General features: G+C 37.2%; 1 protein-coding gene across 1 annotated transcript in view; it reads right to left on the reverse strand.

Moving 5' to 3' along the window:
- Positions 1–422: 422 nt before the first annotated feature.
- CNTNAP4 (contactin associated protein family member 4) overlaps positions 423–22,745 on the reverse strand; it is a 241,399-nt gene continuing 219,076 nt past the window's right edge. The window contains exons 19-24 of the mRNA XM_025426897.3: positions 20,934–21,158; positions 19,378–19,511; positions 18,576–18,663; positions 7,405–7,623; positions 6,974–7,045; positions 423–2,773 (exon numbers count right to left, since the gene is read on the reverse strand). Of these exons, the coding sequence (XP_025282682.3) occupies positions 2,580–2,773; positions 6,974–7,045; positions 7,405–7,623; positions 18,576–18,663; positions 19,378–19,511; positions 20,934–21,158 (932 nt within the window). The 3' untranslated portion in view covers positions 423–2,579. The remainder of the gene's footprint in view (positions 2,774–6,973; positions 7,046–7,404; positions 7,624–18,575; positions 18,664–19,377; positions 19,512–20,933; positions 21,159–22,745) is intronic.

The following is a 22,745-nucleotide window of genomic DNA, read 5'->3' on the forward strand; positions in this document are numbered from 1 at the left end:
CAGGGATCCCTGGGTGGCGCAGCGGTTTGGCGCCTGCCTTTGGCCCAGGGCGCGATCCTGGAGATCCGGGATCGAATCCCACGTCGGGCTCCCAGTGCATGGAGCCTGCTTCTCCCTCTGCCTGTGTCTCTGCCTCTCTCTCTCTCTCTCTCTGTGTGACTATCATAAATAATAAATAGAAAAATTAAAAAAAAAAAAAAATAAATATACAAAACATTTCAACAAGCAATTGCTGACAGGTATTGTCTCTGGCAAAACTTTAAATACGGTTTAGCCTCTTTCACTTGTTATAATCAATAAACATTTTTCCATTTTTGTGTCCATTCAAAAGGAAAATACATGACAAATGCAGTTTTTGTTAATAATTCATAATAATCACAGAATGTACCAAAAGACTTGAAAAAATACAGACCACCAGTAAAGAAGGTGAACATCTACACATCTTTTTACTGTTTTAAGAAAATGAAAATCCAGTATAATTCCCTCATTTTAAACTTTTATACAACGTCTCTTAAAATATATTCTGCATTTTACTTCAAAAATGCATTTTATTAAGAAAAAAAGAAGGAATAGATTACAAATCAGGACATGAAAATCATGACATATGATGAATCAATGCACTTTGATGCCATAACATTGCAGTTTCTAGCAGTGCGGACCACACACTACCATGAGGCTTCACCATCTATAAACCTGTCTACATCCCAGCCAGGTTAATGCGGCTACTAAATCACATGAACACTTGCAACAGATTCAGGGCTGTTATGATGCTTGTACTCAGCTTTGCATCAAATAAAAACTACCATTTCTGTGTTCAATTCTTCAAGTCTTTCAATTAAAAAAAAGTATGCCATTTATCAATATAGGTCCTTCATAAACTACTATGTTAATCCATATCCTAAGATTTAGTCAGGCATTTACAGAAACAGCAAAATGGATATAGTGCTATAGAAAAGACAGGCAGCTTTTGTAAGGAGGTTCAAAAGGGAAATAAGATGCTTAATTTATGTATTTCCACATTGTTCTGGTGTCTACAAAATTGAGGAATCCAATTGTTCTTTGCCAGGGACCTGGAACGTGTGAGCATAAATAGCAATGTGCCTTTATTATATAATTGGCCTATGAAATTTTAAGATAACAACATGCACGCATCTTGTTTGCTTTTGCCTCAAAATCCATTAGTGCAACAAGTTTCATAAGGTTACTGATAATTCTTTGATCTCTTGGTATGTATATACACCCTAATCGGAACGCACTAGTTAGTAGGTTATATTGATTTTTGGTACTTTTTAAGAAATCGCCCCATCACCATAAATGAGAAAGGACAGAATGGCAAACTTAGCACAGATCATATAATACGGCATCACCCCTTAGAGTGAGCATCCTTTAACCACTCCATTGGTTTTAGTAAAAGGGGGCATAGTTGCAGCTTGTATTTCAAAAAGTCTGTCCTGGAGATCAGTACTCAGAAAAATGTATGTCTGAAGGAGTATATGTTTTAGAATGGGGAATAGGGCTCTCCACTTCAAATTGTCTCTTTTTTCCTAATACATAAGGAATATGCTCCATGGAATATAGTTAAGGGAGATCAAAGAATATTTGGTGATAAGCTTTAGAAAACCATAAGCACAAACCTATGAAAACCGGCATAAGGTTCGGGGAAAATATTCTCAAAAGTATATTTCATATGAGACACTACAGTTGTAAATAAAAATAAGTTTTTTGCATTGTTAAGAACCGTGTTTTTTATATCAACAAGTTTAGTAGTTGCAAACATTTCACATTCTTTGGGAAAGTGGCATTATCCAGTGTCTTACCTACTGCCACTACTGAACAATGATAGCAGATTATGAGAAATTTAAAAGGCAGGACGTCACACACTGACAACCAATGCACTCTCTGAGTCTTGTTACATATGAATTTTACGTTCAGAGCTGAAGTCTGACGCTCAAAACCTAATGTATTCAAAATTCAAAATCATTAAGAAAAGTCAAATAGAAAAACAGCAATACAATCAAACCAATGATAACAAAACATCTTTCAAGACTACTGATAAATTGTATTGAATGTAATACAGAGAAAGGCAGAGGGGGTCGATATATTTTTGGCCACTGCAGATGCAAACACCAGCCAAACAGGATCTGAGAAGCATTTCCAGGTCTATGAATAACACCATGGGGGACACTAAAGCAAACACAGCACATGTTCTCAAATAAAGCAAGGTCAGTATAGTCCAATTTTTTAATCTCTAACGAAACTGATGTATCACATGGTTGAGAGACCAGGGCTACAGTTTAAAAACCGTAGTCATCAAGTGAGTTAAACTTCCGTTTTAGATTCTATCAGAACAGTTGGAAATTAAGAGCAATATCTAATTCCTTGTTCTATAGAACGACTGCTATGGGAAATACGTCACTGGATGAGACCTCCTGGGGCCATCTCGAGTCTGGATATGGCAAGATGGCAGTACTGCAAATCCAGTGCCTGTACATTCAATGTAAGAACATTTTCTTGTCCGTTGAGAGCCCCTGGCTATTAAAACAGACCGTTGGAATTGCAAGTTAAATCACAGCTGCCAATCAGAAGAAGTACTCTTTCTGATTTTCATTGACTGCACTTTGTATATTAAGCTCACTTTTCAAAACAGCCTCAGCACTGTCTACATTCTCTGACCTTTTTGCCTCATTTCTCTTGTATAACCTTTTCTGCTGATAAATGCGAATGGCTATGGCAGCGATGCACAGCAAGATAAAGATCACAACAGCTATCAAACCTAGTGAGAGAAGAGAAAAACAACGCAAAATCAGAATTTTTTGTCAGAATAGAAGCTCTGCTGACTTCAGTGCTTAATAAGTCATAACAATTATTTTCTACATAAATCAAGCATCTAGTATATATAAATTAAAAATATGAAAACCTCGGGTATTTCTGGATCAGATGGTATCATGATACATTGAGTTTGCTTCTGAGTTCTATCAGCCCTATAGGTTTGCCTCCATTTATTCTGCATGTATATCATACTGGATTTATTCAGTACATTTCCATTTATTTTATTTTTTTAGTGCTTTTACATTAAACACAAGATGCTTTTGACATGCCCCTAAGACCATGCGGTCACTGCATATTAATACACAAATTTTCATTATCTTATAAAATAATTCAATGTACTTTTGTGCTTAAATAGTTAAACATTGTAATTCAGTTGATTCTCAATAGTTTGCCATACTGCTGAATAGGAGGAACAGGATATATGTCTCTGAATAATCCTGACTACTTAAATATATTCATACAAATAATATAGATTATTTAGGCTATTTCTATATGAGGAATATTGATATTTTGAAGCATCTGGTTGTAAATAAAAGATTTAAATACCACAATTGTTAACTATGCCAATATATGATTTTCAACCTTGGCATTACATTGAGCCAGTGGTTCTTCAAAGTGTGATCTGTGAATCCCTGTTGGTCCCTAGGACACTTGGAGAAGGTCCACAGAGTCAAAACTATTTTCATAATAATTCTAAGACTCCTTTTCCATTGTGTTGACATATCCACCGTCAATGTAAAACAGGGTTGTGTAAAATTCCTGGTACGTTAGCATGAATTAAGGCAAGGCTACCAAACTAATAATAACTAATACCAAACTGAATTCATTATTATACTGCCAGACAACCCCAGACAGAAAGGAAAAAAAGCCAGATTCATTTAAGAGTGTCCTTGATGAAGTACTAAAAATTACTTATTTTATGAAATCTTGACTTTTAGCTATATGCCTTTTTAACATGTTGGGTGATGAAATCGAAAGTATTTGGGGTGTATCTCCAAGTGTGATGGCTGTCTCCAAGAAAAGTGCTTGTGTGAACAGCTGACTTGTGAGCTCAACTAGTTACTTTTTTGCTTCTGATCACCAGTTTTCTTTGAAAGAATGACTGCCAAACTATGATTGTTTTGACTCAGATATTCGGCAGATACTTTCTCTGAAATGAGTGAAGTCAGCCTGTCACTTCAAGAAAAACAACTGACAATATATGTTGCCAGTGATAAAAGTCAGGCTTTCAAATGAAAAACAGAATTTGGAACACTAATGCCTGTCACCACGAGTTTGAGAATTTCCTAATACTTAAGACTTTTCTAATGAAAACAGAGGAAGTATTAACTTATGTAGTTGTTTTTAGGCAAAAATAACTACAGAGAAAACATTACTATGGATCAACTGTCATATTGTAAAGCTAAGGCTCTTCATTTCAGTTTAACTTAGGTGCATTTAACTCTAATGGAGTCCACCAAGCTAACACACTGAATCATAATTACCAGAAACTGTGATTTCCACCAATCACAGTGGATTCCTGAGCACATGATTTAAGGCGTGGATTCACTATAGCAAATCATAATCCTGTCAATGGCTGAGCTGATTTTTGGCTGGGTCAACCTTACCTGAGAAAGACAGCAATTCCTTGCTCATAAATCTAATATAAGTGTGGCAACCAAATTCTCACTTGAAATCTGAAGAATTTACTAATGGATATGGTTATTTTTGTTATTATTAATCATATTAATAAATAATAATTTTAATAGTAAAATCCATTTGTTGTTATATAATTGGCCACTCATTAGTTGAGTTGCTATAATTCTTTCTATTGTCTGGCCTCTTGTTATAGGCCTCTTGTTTTAAGAGAGATATTCTGAATAATTTCAATGTGAAAACCTGATGAAGTCTACTACAGAGAGCAGGTTACAGCAATTATAAAACAGACATCAACATTACAGTGGCCCAGATAGGACATCCAGACAGTCATAATTATGAATGGACTCTGGAACTCTTTTGTTCCATGTATGTGATTTATCTCTTTTAATTTGAGGAAGGTATTATGTCAGGATTTGTCATGTCCAAGAAAAATCTTGATCTAACCTGTTATATATATAAAAAAAGAACCCACTAAATAAAATATGGCCAATCACTGTACTCTATGACACTGCCATCTGAAGCTCCGTGTGAATGTGTTTTTATGAAGAAATTACGTAGCTTTCTTTTTGTCTAAATCTCACCATTCATATCCTGTAGCCCGGCCAGAAACCCTCTATAATATCTGGGCCACCAGTTTTAAATGTCTTAATTAAACAATTTTCCCATCTTACATTATTCAGTGTTTGTAAGTGAAGACAAAGATCATCCAAAATGTAGAGCAAGGGGTGATTAGCCAATTTGGAGAAATTTTAAATGGATTAATTATTGTTACACAGTGGGTGCAATTTACGAGTAACTAGACAAGGGATGAAAAATTATACTACGATGTTACCAGATGGAGAAACACCCCAGAGGATGATATTCTGTGATTTAGCAGAAAAATCGCACGTGGTCCCAGGCAGGGCCTTCTGAGCTTAAATGGCCATGCCCAGCTGCTCTGCTTCTGAAGCTCAGTCCTGCAATGGCCGAAAGCAGACACCACTGGATTCCTAGACTCTTAGCCTCCTGAGCTGCAAAATGGCCATGTTGTCCCTCTTGCGCTCTGCATTCCAGCCAAGGGAGATTTCACAGGTGGCCTAGAAGTTGTTTCCATTCCAGAATAACAAAGAATGACTTATCAACACACTCCTCCTTTATTCTATAAATCTTGCAAATGGGCTCTGCCCCAAGCAATACTATTTTAGCAGATTAACTATTTTGTTCTAACATTGGCTTGACTATCCAATCACTCTATGGATATCTATCTTTGCGTCTGTCTCCCTCTATCTATACGAGTTAAAATGTACAAACGAAGCACCATCATGAGAAAAGACAATCTGTTTGGCAAGAAATCCTAGTTTAAAATATGAAGCACATTAGATGCTATAGCTTTAAATGAGTTTTTACCATATAATGTATTAATAATAATATATTGATGCATTTCTTTTAGACATGCAGTTATTAACTACTCTTCTAAGCAGGTCATGTTGTTTGTTTTTTGCTTGCTACATGACTCGATGGGAATTCTCTTAATGTGTCTTGAATTCATACACCATTAGTTTGATAAAAGAAAAATACTTTAAATTGTTAATATCCCACAAAGATTTGACTAGTCTGTTCTCTGCCTCAGGAAAATCTTAGCTAGTTAAAGGAAGTTGATGTTTGGATCAGTAGAGGTGTAAAAAAATAGAACAAAATGGATCAGCTCACATAAACTGCCCAAGTAAAAGAGTCATCACATTATCTGGCAATGTAATAAAATAACTGTTTACTTTTTATATACTTATCATATGCAGAGTGTGGAGAAAAGGTGAGCCACTTAGCATTTCCATGATCTGATTAATAACCTTCCTAGGACCATTCATTGGGAAGAAGAAGCTATGTTTTGGAGGCTGGTTTTAAATAGATTATGTCTCAGAGAATATTGTTTCATGGCCAGGAAGATATACTTTAAAATTTTGTGTGTTAATTCTGCAGTTTAAAAGAATTATGAATCATTTTTATTCCATTAGCCTAATATTTGACAAAAATGCAACTAAAAATGTAATATTCATTCATGTGAGCACCTAAAGCATGGACATATCCATTTTATTGAGCATGACCACAATATAAGGGTTTCTTGATTTTTTACATAAACTCTTGCAGAAGCAGTACAACACAGTCCAAGAGACCAACAAAAATAGTACTTCTTCCTCAAGTATACACAGAATTCCCTAGGGACTGTAGAAGAGGCCACTTTCAAGCTAAATGAGAATCATTTTTACACAGTTTAGGAACTATTCTTTGAGTGTGGCGCCTTGGTGAAATTATCAATTATTTATACTGAAAATCTTCAAGGAATTCGGGGATTCAAGAAGATTCTAAAAGACAATCCAGTATAAATAATAAACCACCCTCGTTGACCTCAGGCTTCAGTGCCTGACGTGGGGGATATGTGTGGATTCTTCATAGTTTCTCTGATGCTAAACAGTCACCACTCCTAGTAATGAGAAGTACCAAAGAAGAGCTCATCCTGGCTTTCTGTTACCTCCAATCACTGCAGAGTCACTTCTGATTGCATTAGCTAGGGGTTCTCTGTCGTTTCTTGTTCCTGAATGATCTGCAATTAAAGGATAAAAAAGGGGACAGGGGAAGGGAGTGATATAGCGAAGTAAAAAGAAGACATTTTGAAAAAAAAAAAATCTTAAAACATTTTAAACCAGAGCAGAATTATGGAGGTCAATGTGGGATCTCTGTCGACAATTATTTTAACATCAGCAGTGTCAAATACTGTGGCCCACATGAACAAGCGTTGGGAATCTAGAAAAGAAATGGCAAAGAGAACTGGGAGTCAAACAAACAAAACCAGTTTCCAGAAGCCACTGTGCGAACACACTGCCACAGCAGCATGGGAAGACTCAGTAAACGTCCAGGGGATGAGGGTGTTCGGTACTGCGTAAAGGAGGAGCCATACACCACCTGCAAAGGAGTGTGTCCTCTCCCTCGATGTGGCATCAGTGCCAGCCTGGGCCACACAGCTAGACTCTGTCACCTGTCCCGAGACGGTGATGCGGGCGGGGTGGCGGGGCTGCAGCGCGGCCTTCAGAGGGGCCACGTGGCTGAGCTGCACGGCAGAGAGACAGCCCAGGAAGCCCTGTGCGCCGGCCAGCGCCGTCTCCTGATCCAGGTCGCCGTGTTCTGCGGATCCAAAGAAACACCCAGATCTTAATACCGGGCACAAGCAAACAGGCAAGGCTGCAGATGGAATGTCTGGAGTCTGATAATACAATAGCAACATACACACAGTAGACTCGATTCCCCTTTATTGGGCTTTATTAAAAGAGTCAGATCCATTTAGAATCTCCATGGTGAGCCTAAGCTAACGAAGGCAAATTTCTAAGTATGGCTCATTGAATACGATGATGTGGGGAACTCTGGAAATGACTGAAGCCTCCATAAGAATGGGCCGGGTTTTGAACTGATAAGGAAGGGTTCGTGAGATGGTAAATTTAACCCAGATGGAATATGATTTGGGATAGGGCTTGGAGTAAAAAGATTAAAGTGCTGCCTGCTTTGGAGATGAATTCAGCTCAGCTTTTGAGACATAATCACAGAAGCTAGAGGGAAAGGTGAGCTTCTGGAGTTCCCCTGTCAATTGCCCATTCGGTCTGGCTGCAGAGTTTAGTTAACTAAACTAGCAAAACTAGTTAGCAAGAGTTTAGTTAACTCTGTTAACTATTGTGACTGTGACTATTGTCACAGTCTATGACATTGTGAAATGGAGATTGGCTTGAGCGCCAGAATATTAATTTATGGTCTTTTTAAAAAAATATTTTATTTATGTATTCATGAGAGACACAGAGAGAAGGGCAGAGACACAGGCAGAGGGAGATGTAGGCTCCCTGAAGGGGGCCTGACATGGGACTCGATCTGGGGTCTCCAGGATCAGGCCCTGGGCCGAAGGCAGGCGCTAAACCACTGAGCCACCTGGGCTGCCCTTAATTTATGGTCTTACGGTGAAGTATATATTTATATTTTATGCTTGGCGAGCCTGAAATCTAAACAAGAGGAATTAACTGTAGAGTTTTAAAGTTCAAATGTTATCAGACTGCAATGCACACATCTACCCAATGTGACCAGAAGCATGGCAGGACTGCTCTCACCTGCTCTGCATGTAATACAGGGACACAGACCCAATTCACATTTTTGTTTCTCTTTTTACAAAATAGTGTCACAGGTATTAAGTATTTATTGAGTATTTCTCATGTGCTAGGCACTGTTCTAAGGGATCTGCATATTCCCATTTACAGCTCACAGTAGCCTTGAGGGTCTGACTGCAGTCCTAGGGGCAGGACACTGGGATCCGGAACCGTCCTGACTGCCTGGGGCTGCGTAGCTGTGGGCATTGGGTGCAGGAGTAAGGCCTGTTGGGCTCCAAATCCCAGGGCTCTGCTATTTACAAACTGCTTTCTGATTGACACAGTTTCCTTTGCTCCCTTCATACCTTCTGCAGTGCCTCTTATTTATTTTCTTATTATTTTTTTGGCTTGAGAGCAGCTATTCTTGAAGTGACTCCGGACAACCTGGCTCTGACTGAGCCTGTCTTGTTATACTAAGAATGCTGAAGAAGGCCCGTGTTGTCCCACTTTCATTCCCACTTTATACCTAATGATAAAAATGCTGATTCAATGTTTAGTATCATGAATCTGAAAATCATATAATATAATCAGATTATACAGTACTCTCCTGGTGGGGGAGATGGACATGTGGCATTCCGGTGTCACTGTGTAGCCAGGTTCACAGGCTCCCTGAACCTACGGGTCACCCCCAACCCCAGCATTATGTTACATAGAAGCCATTCCATCCACCTATAGACACTGAGAACTAACTTAGCACCAAAACACAGCATTCACTCACTTGAACGATGTTTATGTTTAGAAAGACATTCTAAACATTCTTGCTTCAGAATTTTTACTTTAATAAGAAAGGAAAAGGAAATATACATTAATAGCATCATAATCAGGAGGGTGCTTTTCATTCATTCTATGATGTTAAAAATCTTGATTACAATCTTGATAGACTTTTAAAAAATCTTACCTTTTGAACCAAAAAATAATGTAAATAGGATAGATTCACTTCTCGGTACAAATCTGAGACGCGATGAATTTTCTTTTGATTAATTAATTAATTAGATTTTATTATTTATTCATGAGGGACACAGAGAGGGAGAGGCTGAGACATAGGCAGAGAGAGAAGCAGCCTCCTCGAGGGGAGCCCAATGTGGGACTCGATCCCGGGATCCTGAGATCATGCCTTGAGCCAAAGGCAAATGCTCAACCACTGAGTCACTCAGGTGTGCCCCCTTATTTTTTTTAAAGATTTATTTATTTGAGACAGAGAGAGAAAGAGCTGGTGTGGTAAGGGGCAGAGGGAGAGAACATCCAAGCAGACTCCTGCTGATCGTGGAGCCCAACACGGGGCTCGATCTCAGGACTCATGAGATCAGGACCTGAGCCTAAATGAAGAGTCAGATGCTTAACTGACTGAGCCACCCAGACACCTCGAGATGAATTTTAAAAACTACACCTTCAAGTCCAAAACATTTTACATATTACAAGTTACTGTATAAAAAGACTTTAAATTCTAAAACTTAAAGCAGGCAGTTAATCAATTAATATTTGTTTTAAGAGCTACCGATATAGGAAACAAATTCCCTGCATATCAGGCATCTCACATTCTAGTCGCAGAGACAGAAAATAAACATAGAAACAGGAACTAATGAAAATTGTGAAGAGTGGTAATGCTCCGAAGAAATAAGTTAGGAAGTGTGATGGAGTGTGTCTGGAACAGAAATTTATCTTGATGGATTAGGTGATTTTTGTGTGTCTATTTTAAAGTTGACTCTTCATAGCCCTGTTCCCTTAGTAGTCTGTATATATTATTCCAGCATCTTCTGGCTGTATTACTTCTTTCTCAAATTTTGTGAGATTACCTGTGATTCAGGAATTTTGCACAGAACACGGTGGGCCCTTTTCATCTGGAGATACAAGGTTTTTCTTTAGCCTGAAAAAATTCATACGTTGTGCACACAACTGTTGCTTCGCCTTCATTTTTTTTAAAGATTTATTTTGTAAACAATGAGAGAGAAAATGAGAGGGAAGAACTGAAGGAGACACAGGGCGATGAATCCTCAAGCAGAACCCCCTCTGAGCAAGGAGCCCAATGTGGGGCTCCATCTCACAACCCAGAGATCACGACTTGAGCCGAAACCAAGAGGTGGATGCTTAACCCACCGCACCACCCAGGCACCCCATTCATTTCAACTCTTTTATTCTCTTGTTCTGCTGATTATTCACACGGGGGTGGGGGGGTCTCCTCTGCATATTCTCTAAGCTATTTTACTTTTCCCATCTTATTTTTTAGGACTTAATTTGGCGTGAGTCAAGCGCTTCATTCATTTGATTTTCTAGGTGATGAATTCAAGTTACAACAAAGAATATCCTACTGACACTTTTGGTCTGGAACAATCATACTTTTTAGTTCCCCAAAGTCTTTTGGTTGCTTTGCTAAAAGAAAAGTCCTCTTACCAAGTTTCCATCAGGATAGTATCTGTTTTCCTGAAGAGGCTTACCATGATAGGGGATGATTCTGGTGGTTTAGTTTCTTCCCCTATTTTATTATTGAATCTTCTTCTTGTTCTTCTTCTTTTTGGTCATTGAATCTTTTTTTTTTAAGATTTTATTTATTTATTCATAAGAGACACAGAGAGAGAGGCAGAAACACAGGCAGAGGGAGAAGCAAGCCCCCTGTGTGGAACCTGATGTAGGACTCAATCCCAGGACCCTGGGATCATGCCCTCAGCCGAAGGCAGACGCTCAACCACTGAACCACCCAGGCGTCGCATTGAATCTTCTCAAGAATGGAGTTGTTTTTCTCATCTGCTAGGTGCTTGCCAGTCCCTGATTTCCCTAGGTGGCTGGCCAACATCCAGAGAAGGTAGACAATATAGCTGCCCCACCTCATGGAGGGTTCAGATCAAGCACTAACATAACCTCTAGACAGAGAGGACTCAAACTTCATATTATCCTCAGCAGGATTCAGGAACTCCTCAAGGTTCAGGTTTCTCCCTTCTTTGCCAAAGTGGGGAAATCAGCACTGTGAAGTTTTCAATGCTGATCTCTCCCCATGGGGTCCAGAGATGTCTGCAAGCCAAGCACTTCCAAGCAGAGGGAAGGGATCTATGCAATTTAGGGTCTGCCAAGACTCTCCTAGGCTGGTCCCTGCCTTTGGTCCCTACCAACCAGAGGACAAGGAGTCTCCCAACAGTTTCTTCACTGGCAACCTCCAGGCTCCCCACTGCATGCCAGGCGGGACCAACAATTCCTATTCTCAGGAGAGTCAGTGGGTGGAAATTAGAACGACCAGTGAAGGCACAGGGTCTTTGCAGCCATCTCCCCAGAACTGAGTCCAAACAAAATGAACAGCTATACTATGTTGTTCATAAGCAAAGTGGGCCTTAGAAACACATAGCATTAGATATCTCGCTAGACATTGACAATTGCACTAATAAAGCCAATGAGCAAAAAGACCTATCTCTCCTATTATCTGACTCCTGTTGGTGTGAACACCAACATCATGTTAAGGATTAAAACAAGGAGGGTGGAAGAATTCAAGACTGACGTCTCCTGCTTTACACAATTCTCGAGAGGACTCAATCCTGTTTTGGATGTTTCTGATTATAAAAATTCCTTAACTCACTCAGATTTTTGCCTTTTAAAAAATTAGCCTCAAATGTATTCTCCAACAAAGGAAATGACCTCTGCTTTGTTAAAGAAGAAACTTTTTAACAAAAGGTCTGCAGGAAAAATAGAGTACCAAGGAATTAGAGTTTGCATGAAATGCCTTTCTATACAGGGAAAGAGTGCTGTTTCTGGAAAGGGTATGAAGTAAATGGAAGAACAATCACAAGGAGTGCTTTGTGAAATTTCCTGTGGCTCCCATTAACTAACAAACAGAAAAACTCAGAAAACAAAACCAAGTAGTTGGCCATATCTATGAAGAAGGACTTTATTTAAAAAGAATCTTAGTATCTTTAAACCATAAAGATAAGAAGGCTTGCCAGAGCATGGTGCAATAAATCAGAGGAGGAGTAGGGCTGACACCCAACAGGGCATTTTTATCATTATATGCAATTACAACCAGGATTCAATAAACAAGAGTTAGTGGAAAAGTAAAATGGCAAAGCAGACAGTACATACTATGTGGATAAGGGAGAAGTTTTTCATAAAAGGTAATTTATTTGCCAACCAAACCTACTGCTCTTAGGTATAACCTTGAAAATCTGATTAATACAAAAGCTATTTATAGTTAGGTATCTCTGGGTGACCTGTACTTCTCTTCTGCTTTCAACATAACCCGTCCAAAGTGTCACAAGACATCTACAAAATCACGGTGTCCTTAAGTAATCTAATTAAACTATCTTATGTGCCCCCTTGGCTCTGATATTTTACATAAAATATCACTGAGACTAACATTTGTTCCTACAGCTCTTCTAAGAGATGGAGTAGACACCCTCTTCCCTCTGACCACACACTTTATTTACATCTGGCCTAAATCTCCACTGCAGAAATCTGAGCTACTTCCTGGCTCTGCAGCCTCAGAAGAGATCAATGATCCCTATGGGTCATTGCCTCTAAATATACCAAAGCTATTGCTCAGCACAGAATGAGTGAAAAACATCTTCAGGCTTTTCAAAAACTCTTCTAACATAAAAACAATCCATAAACAGAAACTCTGAACTTCATTTTACAATGAGTTTTGGACATAAAAACAAATGTAATGGAGCCTATTAATTACAAAGGAATGTGAACCAAGTTTGTGTGATGCAGCCTGGTTCTTCCCAAACCACGATGGACCAGAGAATTGCTGCTGTCAGGGTTCTTGCACCATAACGCGTCTGACATAAAAAAGTAATAGACAGTAACTGTAAACTTCACTCAGCCTTTGAACAGTGATTTTTCGGTCATTCTACAATAGGTTAAATTATATCATTCAAGATGTGAACACATTTTTCCATGAAAGGTTTTATGCAATTTCAAGATTGTGTAATGGTCTTAATTGAGATTTTTTTTCCATGTGCGGCACTGTGACCCAACAAAACCTTAATGAGTTAGCAAAGCAACTTTATACCTGCATATTTCCTTTGATTAATTACATCTTAGAGAGATCTCTTTTTTTTTTTAAGATTTTAGTTATTAATTCATGAAAGACACACAGAGAGAGGCAGAGACACAGGCAGAGGGAGAAGCAGACTCGATGCAGGGAGCCTGATGTGGGACTCGATCCCGGGACTCCAGGATCATGCCTTGGGCCAAAGGCAGGTGCTAAACCGCTGAGCCACCCAGGGATCCCAAGACCACTCCTTATATAATGTCCAAGTTAAGAGTTCTCTTAAAGGAGCTGATTGAGGAATCATTCGCTTTGGCATCAGTACTTAATCTATGTGAACAATATACTTCAGAGAAATGACATCAGACTGTTTTCCTTTTTGAAGGAAGACCAGAAAGAAAAAAAACTGCTTCCTCTCATTTTTACAAAGGAAACGGACCAGAGTAACAACATTTTAACTCCACTCATCGTTAACAAACATGAGTAGCAGTTATCAAGCAAGGAGGGTAATTTTTAGGTAATAATATCAAATTGTACTACGATGACACAGAAATCATCTCTAACCCTCTATTATACTTAACAGACAACGCTAGCAGAATTCACATTTCATTGCTCTTACGCTGACTGACCAGTCTCATAGCTTATCACTAGGCTGGCCTGGCCAGCATCTCCTTGCTTTGTGCCTCAAACTCCTGAAGTATCCAACTCTCCTGCCAACCTCATTCTCTCTTCTCATCCATCAATTCCTGTTCTTTAATAAAGTCACTCACACAATAGTGTCAGTCCCTGATAATGACTTGATTTTTTACTTATTCCTCGTGCAGGTATATTTTCAAGCATGTCAGTAATTAAAGAAATAAACAATTGCTTTCTCTTTTTTATCTTAGAAATTATTCTTGTTTTATCATTGTACCTAGATTTGGCAGCTGATAAATATATAATTTGAGATGTGTGACTTGTGCTTTTATCATTTGTTTTTTTTTTTTTTTTTGAAGTGTAAGTAGAGCTCTGTTTTATTATGTTTGACTGCCAAGTGAAAGCGATGAGGGTGATATCATTGTCAAAGGAGCCGACTCGTCCTTCCCACCTGGAGCACATCCTTCTAATTATATGAGCCTCTGACAAAATCCCAATGTCTACCGTACCATTTGCTCTATAATTAAAATCAGATAACATGTTTCAGCAACCTGAATGTTCTTTGGGACATGACACTTTGATCTATACTCATGAATCATGATGAGGAGAAAGGTGTTTTTAAGTTTCTAGGTATGGCCAGTTCAAAATAATGTTGCTAATTCTCTGGAAACACAAAGATGAAGCCACTCTATGTATTGAGGATGTTTTAATTGTTAAAATATTCAAAAATCCACCTGATGAAGAAAAAACAGTAAGATTTCTTACTGCTTTCGTTTTAAGCCGTATTTTTCTTTTAAAATTTGTTTTTAAAATAACGATTATCTTAAGTGTCATTTCACAATATACTTACACAATCAGGACTCAAGTCATCTGATTGATCTTTCTTCACCTCTAGGCACTGAAGCGAGTTTTACATAAAAGATTTCTGACACACTGGAGATTGTTCTTACAGCTCTTCAGTGGAGACTGAGTGGTTGTCCTTTCCTTGCTGACTACAGACATTTACATCTGGCCTAATCTCCACGCAGTTAGCTGAGGTACCTCCTGGCTCTGCGTCCTCAGAAGAGATGAATAATGACTATTGATCAAGATCTCTAATATGCAAAAGCATATACAGAGCACTCACAGTGAGTGAAAATCATCATCCAGCTTTTACTAAAATAAATCATGAGACTATTACAACATAGAAAAGTATTTAGATACAGGATTCAGAGCTTAATTTTATAGTGAGTTATGAATATGAAGAGCAGATTTAATGTAGTTGAAGTTGATCGTAGGAGGATCTGAACTAAGCTGCCTGGTGAAAACCTTGATCTTCCCACCACAGTTCCCAACTGCTAGTGATTATTATTGTAGAAGTTACTGAGTCCTTAAATATTTTAAGTGTAATAGGGAGTTAGAGATGGTTTCCGTGTTGTCATAATACAGTTTTATATTATTTCTAAAATTTACCTTCCTTTTGAGTATCTGCTAGTAATGTTTGTTCATAGTGACAATAATCCAAAATTATCTCACAGTTCTTCCTAAATTTAAAATATGAGTAATGGAGAAAGTTGAAAGAGGGAAAATATGTCCTTTCTGGGTTTCCATCTAAAGTGGCAGTGAAGGGTCATATCTTCTGTCCTTGGTTGAAAAGGCAGACAAATTACAACTCCCCCAAAAAAAGACTGATGAATGTTTATATTCTGTTCTCTTAAAAGAAATATTCAGAAATTATAAAATGATACAAATATTTTAACTCATTTTTTGGAGGGTAATTGGGAACTATTTTATCTTAAAGCAACCTAGGATACATTATACTCAACTGGATACACAAGAACATTTTGTATAACCATTATGTGTATATGCCCAATAACCATGAGCTCTTTGAGGGCAGGTGTAATGTCCACCTTGCTGAATGGCATTCTCTGTATACACGGCAGTTGATCACAGAGTATGTGCTAGATGAATCTGAGCCACACAGGCTTCCAAATAGGAAAAACATATTGGTAAGCATTGGGCCCGAGAATGTGCTTTGCAGACCTCCAACTAGAGGAGAGTAATCAAACAAGAGCCTCAGCTTCCAGACTCTGAAATCTATCTTTATACTTGGGCCAAGACCATGCTTCATGTGGGTGGTTCCCAGTGGTGGCTGATCATAGCAGAGGTTCCTAAGGGGTTCCTCATTCTGGGGAAACAGGAGATTCTTCTGATGGCTAGTTGGCTCAAGGGTTCCCCAAAGACTGCTCAACCCCTCTGAGATTGCACAGATTTCCAGGATACTTTTAACTTTTCCTCTCTCTCTCCTTCATTTGGAGGCAGAGTTGCATGGCCATCTGATGGCTCTGCCAGTCTTGGCCTGCTCTGTCTCCACTTTCTTTTTTACAAGTGTTCCCTGAATAAAATCTTCACATGGTTAATTTTGTCTTAGCAACTGCTTCTTGGAGGACCCAGTCTAACATAATAAACTCCAAGACTGAACACTCTCTGGAAAATTAATAGCTCCATTTTAGCATCTATTTTATTATAAATTAATATGCTATATTAAAATATAATAATATACTACATATATTTTATTGTAAATTCATATACCACACCAAATTTGACCATAAATTATTACTTTCCTTTGAATTACAAATGACTTGAATAGACAATTAGCCCTTGGTCAAGATCAACACCTTAGGTACATGCCATATAAATTCTTATCTATACTTTTAGAAGAATGAGTTGATTCAGACTATAAAATTCATTGTTGAATCTGGACTTTAATCTTACTTCTCAGTATGAGTGATATGCATTTTAATAATATGTTATTCTTGAATAAAAACATTAACATCTTTAATTCCCTACTTATCTCTCGACTCATTTACAAAAAGGGAAATATTTATATAATGAATCTTATTATTCCTCTGTTTAATTAATGCAATCCTCCTAATAGAATGCAGATAAGTTTCCCAATTGTTTTATAATACATTTAACATATTTCTACTCACAAAAAGTATTTTCATCAGTAACTGTGGCATTAAATTTGAAGATTTTATTTCTTCAGAAATATGATTGTATTAACATTATGCATGACTGTTAAAATTTTCTATCTTATGTTTTACATTTTTATGTAATGCCTTGTCTCAGACCCTGCTAGACTGAGGAACTCTTGAGATCAGGATTTGTTATATTTACTTGATTTTTTTTATTACTATAGTTGAATTTACATAATTTACACAATGAAACTCACTTTGAATTTTTCAGTTAAGTTTCCAAATATCTAAGAAGTACTTTGCACGTGTCCACTCTAGCATACTGAGAGAACATTGCAATTTGTATTTCCCGTTTGTTTGGAGAATGATTGCACACAATTTTGGTGCTCATCACAGTCCTAAAAAGCCTATAAATATTTATAAATTTAACTATTAACCTTCTCAAGGGCCAGTATTTTGATCATTCACCCGTGGTTTTAATCAAACATTCTCAGGATTCTGAGATTATGTACAGGGAATGTAAGGAATGATTAGTCAAGGTACAAATAGCTTAGCTAAAGAGTTCAAAAAATAAAACATTCCATTTACTATTTGGGGCAAAATATTCCAGGTTATTGTCAAGTATCAAACAAGAAATGAAAATCAGACTGCAAGAGGTCCCCCACCCCCACCAAATAATGTGAAATTATAATTTACTTATAACTAAAAAGAAAACCCTTTCAAAACGTACTGTCCCTCTTTCCATTTAGTCTTTGTTGGCAAGTATTAAAAAATGTATATATATACATTTTGATGTTAAAATGGTAAGAGTATGTTTCTACTTCAGTGCTAATATCAGAAGTAATTGGTGGATATAAATAATAATCACATTTAAATAAACACTGGGTTCCAGGAAGAGCGGCAAGTCACTATCACATTTCAACAAGGTAAACAGGATCCAAGCCAGAACCTAAAGCAGATTCATGAACTTGAAGAAAAGCAATGGCACCCCCCTCCCTTCTCTCTTAGGCCTGGGCCTAGTTTGATCATTAGATGACAACCTGTGCATTTGGCAGCTGAGTGATACATAGTCTGTTATTTTTACCTTTATTGTTTGATCTTTTGGAAGTGTGAGAACAATATCATGTTTCATTATGCAGAGACCACAGAAGCATTACTATCAAGGGACCATGCTTGCTCAGCAGGAAGTCCCTGCACATGGTTACATAAACCTCCGAGAAGGTACAGTTTCTGCCTGGATCATCACTCATTTTGTAATTAAAATAAAACAGGAGATTTCTTTTGGCATGATGAATTTGTGTGTGGCCTATGTGTACATGTGTATATTTGGAATAGGACTCTTCTGATCTTTATGCGTCATGATTAGGGGAAGGTCGTGCCTTTACTTACCTAAAATCCTGCCCAGTACAAGAGACCTGATGGCACTGAATTCTGTACCTGATGACAGGTGGACTTGTCTCTTTGCATTCTCGTCAATCTATAGAATTGTTACATGAGATTAAACAGCCAGATGGGATGCCATTTTGTTGGGAAGAGAACAGAAAGCAAAGGAAGACAAAAGAAAATGATAAAATAGGCAATTAATTAGTATGTCCCCAAAGAGTTAGAAAAACAAATCTAAAAAAGTCATTTACAAGGATGGAAACTTATTGTACCCTCAGATATCAGTGCACCCCAACCTCCTATTCCCTTATATCAGTCTAATTTTCTCACTGTATGAGAAATCCAAAACTTATGGTAAAGCTAAAAAAAAGATACAAGTTATTTTCACCTTGATACTTTTAGCTAGGTTGGTATTTTCTCTTGAGTCATTCAGCTACGAAATTTTCCTCTATGTAGAGGGCCAAAACATTCATGCTTTTCTTCAAAAGCTGGTACAGTGAACAATTCCATTGGTTTCATTAGAGTAGCAATACCCCTACTGAGTGGTACATATGATAAAATAGATGGCTTTCCCTCCCGAATAATGTATAACATTGACATTTTTGGTATCAACTATCAGTAATGTCTTGGACAGAATCTTTATCCTTTCAAAAACTAGACCACATTTGACAGTCTGTCTATGGCGTGGGCAAGAGCAGCACTGGGAGGATGTCTTTAGTCTATTCATTATCGTAATTCTGCTGACAGTCCATGCTGGGAAATCAAAACGGTGACCACTACTACACTTCCATTGAATTTACTGTATTACCTCTACAAAGACCACTCCTTCCTCTCTGTTAATCTCCACGTGGTGAAGCTGCCCATCCGCCATGTTTTTGAAATCAAAGTTAATGACATCAGGTTCTTGGTATCTATTTAGTTTGTACCTGATCTGCAAACTTCCTAAAGTAGGGAAGAGAAGTTATAGTTTTAGTTAAATTGTACTTTAAGAACTACTTACAAAAACTCAGAGTACTCTTTTTTAGCTACTGATTTCTGGTGGAAAATTCACAGTAGCTTATTTGGATGTTTCTTTTCTTTATAATTCCAGAAGTCAGCTTCTATGTCAAATTGCACTACTTTCCAGATCAAGACCAAGCATGTTGCCAAGAAGCAGTCTTTCCTGCAAATATCTAATTTTTCCCCTACAAGTCAAATATGCAGCTAAGTGTAAGCAGGTCTCTACACTAGCCTCTAGCTTAAAAAGATACACCTTAGTATATTATGAAATGCCAAACTATTGTGGAATATTGCATTAACATGTTTCCATAATCTCATCTTTGAAAAAACACACCTGTCACTCCTAAAATGCAATTGATTAATGGAATTTTTATAAGCAAATGCAGTTTTACTAAAGATGAGAAATATTTCCAAGTAGTCATGGTCATAGACTTTGGAATGAAGTTAGGATTAAATGAATGGTTTTTAGCCACACTTACCATGAGAACTAATATTACTCACTTAGCTGCCTGCAAAATGCCAATTAATTTATTTCACAGGGTATCTCCAATTTAACAAAGAAAATATCCTAATGCATAAATAAGCTTCAAGCTCAAAAGGTACACAAATGAAGGTAAATATACTTATTAAACGATATTATTTTTATTTTAGTGTTCAGTGCCCTTGAGCCATATTTATTTTAGCTGAAATGATATATTCAAGTTTATACATTTATTTTCCTTACTCAGATTATTTATCTATAGAATTTTTATCTTTAATCTGAATATAGGGAGGAGAAAAAACATCAGCAAGTGGTTTTCTGTGACAAAGTTTCTGTAGCATACACATATCCTAATCCACACAAGTCATTGCCCTGCACTGATGTGCCAGCATTTCCCATGACTATTGCATTGCTGACCACTAGAAGCAACAGATTTGTGGACCTTTTCTTATATATAATGCTAGGTTGTTAACATCCTCTCAAAATTTCTCTAGTTTTAATTGTAGGAAATATTTATTATATACAAATAGTCGTCTTATTTCAAAATGAACCACAAAATTGATACTGATATGACATGGAATATCATAAAGAGCTTCAAGTAATATTAAAATATGATAAATATTTTATAGAAATAAAAAATTAACATTGAGTGTGTGAAATCATCAAAATTATAACAAGCTAAAGCTATTTTAATAATTTTAAGTAATCCTTTCAGATTAAATTTCTAGGATAGTATTGAAAAACAAAGCTCAATACAAAAAAAAACAGGCACACTTCTCTTCTTGTTTGTAGTTTGAAAGGCAAGAACATGAGAATGATCCATATTATTACTAATCTAATGTTCTAATTCAATTTTCTCTCACTCTCATCTAAAAAGCACTCACCATTTTTGGCAATGATAACTGAAAGGTATTCTTTATAAAAGGAGCTCACATAAAGCAGTAAGCTTGGTGCTCGTGTTGTTCGAAAGCTAAATTTGATCATTTCTCTGCTCAGCTTCATATCACCATGAAATGAAGCAGCGTGGGAGCTGGAATTTTTACTTAAGGAATAATTTTCTTGAAAATTGTAAATCAGAGATGAGCCAGATCCAAAATATGCAGAAATCTCTGAAATGATACACACATTTTATGTTAAAAAAATTAAATACAAAGATCTTGTTTCAGTTATATTATTTAATTATTAATAACAAATTGTATAGATATAACAAAGAGCCCCAAACCAGAATTAAATAACAGAAAATTAATAGAGCTTTTATGACGGTCCTTGAAATGGCTTTATGTTAGAATTACACATAATTAACTTACTAGCTAACCTTACAATTGAAAGCATAATGCCGTCCTCTCTAACTTCAGACATAAACCAGTTTTTGGCTTTTATCTCCCTTATCATCCATTTTTTAATTTAAATTTTTAGTCCCATCTATTATTTTGTACCTAGAATACACTTGTTTTCCTGTAATAGGAAGGAAGGACGTTTGAAGAGTCATCTTACCTTCCAGGATCAAGGGCAGAAACGTTCCTTTTTGCCCAAACACTTTCCCCCTATTTATTGTGCCCTACAAAAAGAAGCTAAATCCAGCCTTATTATAAAAGAGGGCAGTGGGCATTGTGTAGCAGTGGATCCACATAAGGAACTATCCAGCCTCTCTTAGTTTTACAAAAGTGTAGTACTTTGCTTATATGAGATTAATATCCCAAATTTACACACACATGCATATGCATGCACACACACCCCACATGTTTGTGTGTATGTATATATATATATATATATATATATATATATATATATATGAACATGAGGAGGGTATTATAGGGATAATTAGAGCTGGATCCTTGAACTCTGCTTCTCTCCATTACTATAAAGGACCAGTTGTGAAACATGAGTTGTAAATGATGTTCACAGGGTAACACAGAAACATCCCCATTCCCTCGGTATTTGAAGAATGTTTTTGTGTGTTTGTTTTATGATTTTTATTATCTATAATACACTTTTTATATGCAATATGATACTTAGCCACAGAGTAGCATTCTTGATTGCACTTAGCAAGCTGAACTAGAAATCATTTAGATTCAGAAAGTGAAGACAATTTCTTGGGAAGAAGTGGTCTTTGTTCTAACTTTATGTAGAACCCATGACCCTGAGATCAAGACCTGAGCCGAGATCAAGAGTCAGACACTAAAACCATTGAGCCCCCCAGATGCCCGTTAACTTTATGTAAACAGCCTCCTAGAATGATTGCAGCAATGTGTAAGTTATTATCACAGGTTGACTTGAAATTATAAGTTAGTTCCAGTAAAAAGTAGATGACTTTTCCCCCACTTTTCATGAAATAATCCCACACGATTTCTTTGCAAAGCAGGAGTTGCTTCAATTTGGAGGCAATTTTTGTGAGCCTCCTACAGGAAAAGGTTCAGTAGCCCAGACACACTCAAATAAAGCAACTGAATTAAACATGATGGCAGTTTTCTAGGAGTAACTATGAAAGCATAACAAATGTTTGTGTATTCAGAGAAGTCCGTCCAGAACACTTAATACTGCACTCAGTTCTTTCTTTCTTCCATGACATAGGTCTGTGAACAAGACAAACTGACAAATATTTCACTATTTTACTTCACAGATATTGGCCACATCATAGAGCAAAATGCCTGAGTATCTCTATTTTGTTACACGTGCATATTTAGTGAAAAAGTTAT

The sequence above is a fragment of the Canis lupus genome, chromosome 5 (genome assembly GCF_003254725.2).
Source record: "Canis lupus dingo isolate Sandy chromosome 5, ASM325472v2, whole genome shotgun sequence".
In the NCBI taxonomy this organism is placed as follows: domain Eukaryota; kingdom Metazoa; phylum Chordata; class Mammalia; order Carnivora; family Canidae; genus Canis; species Canis lupus.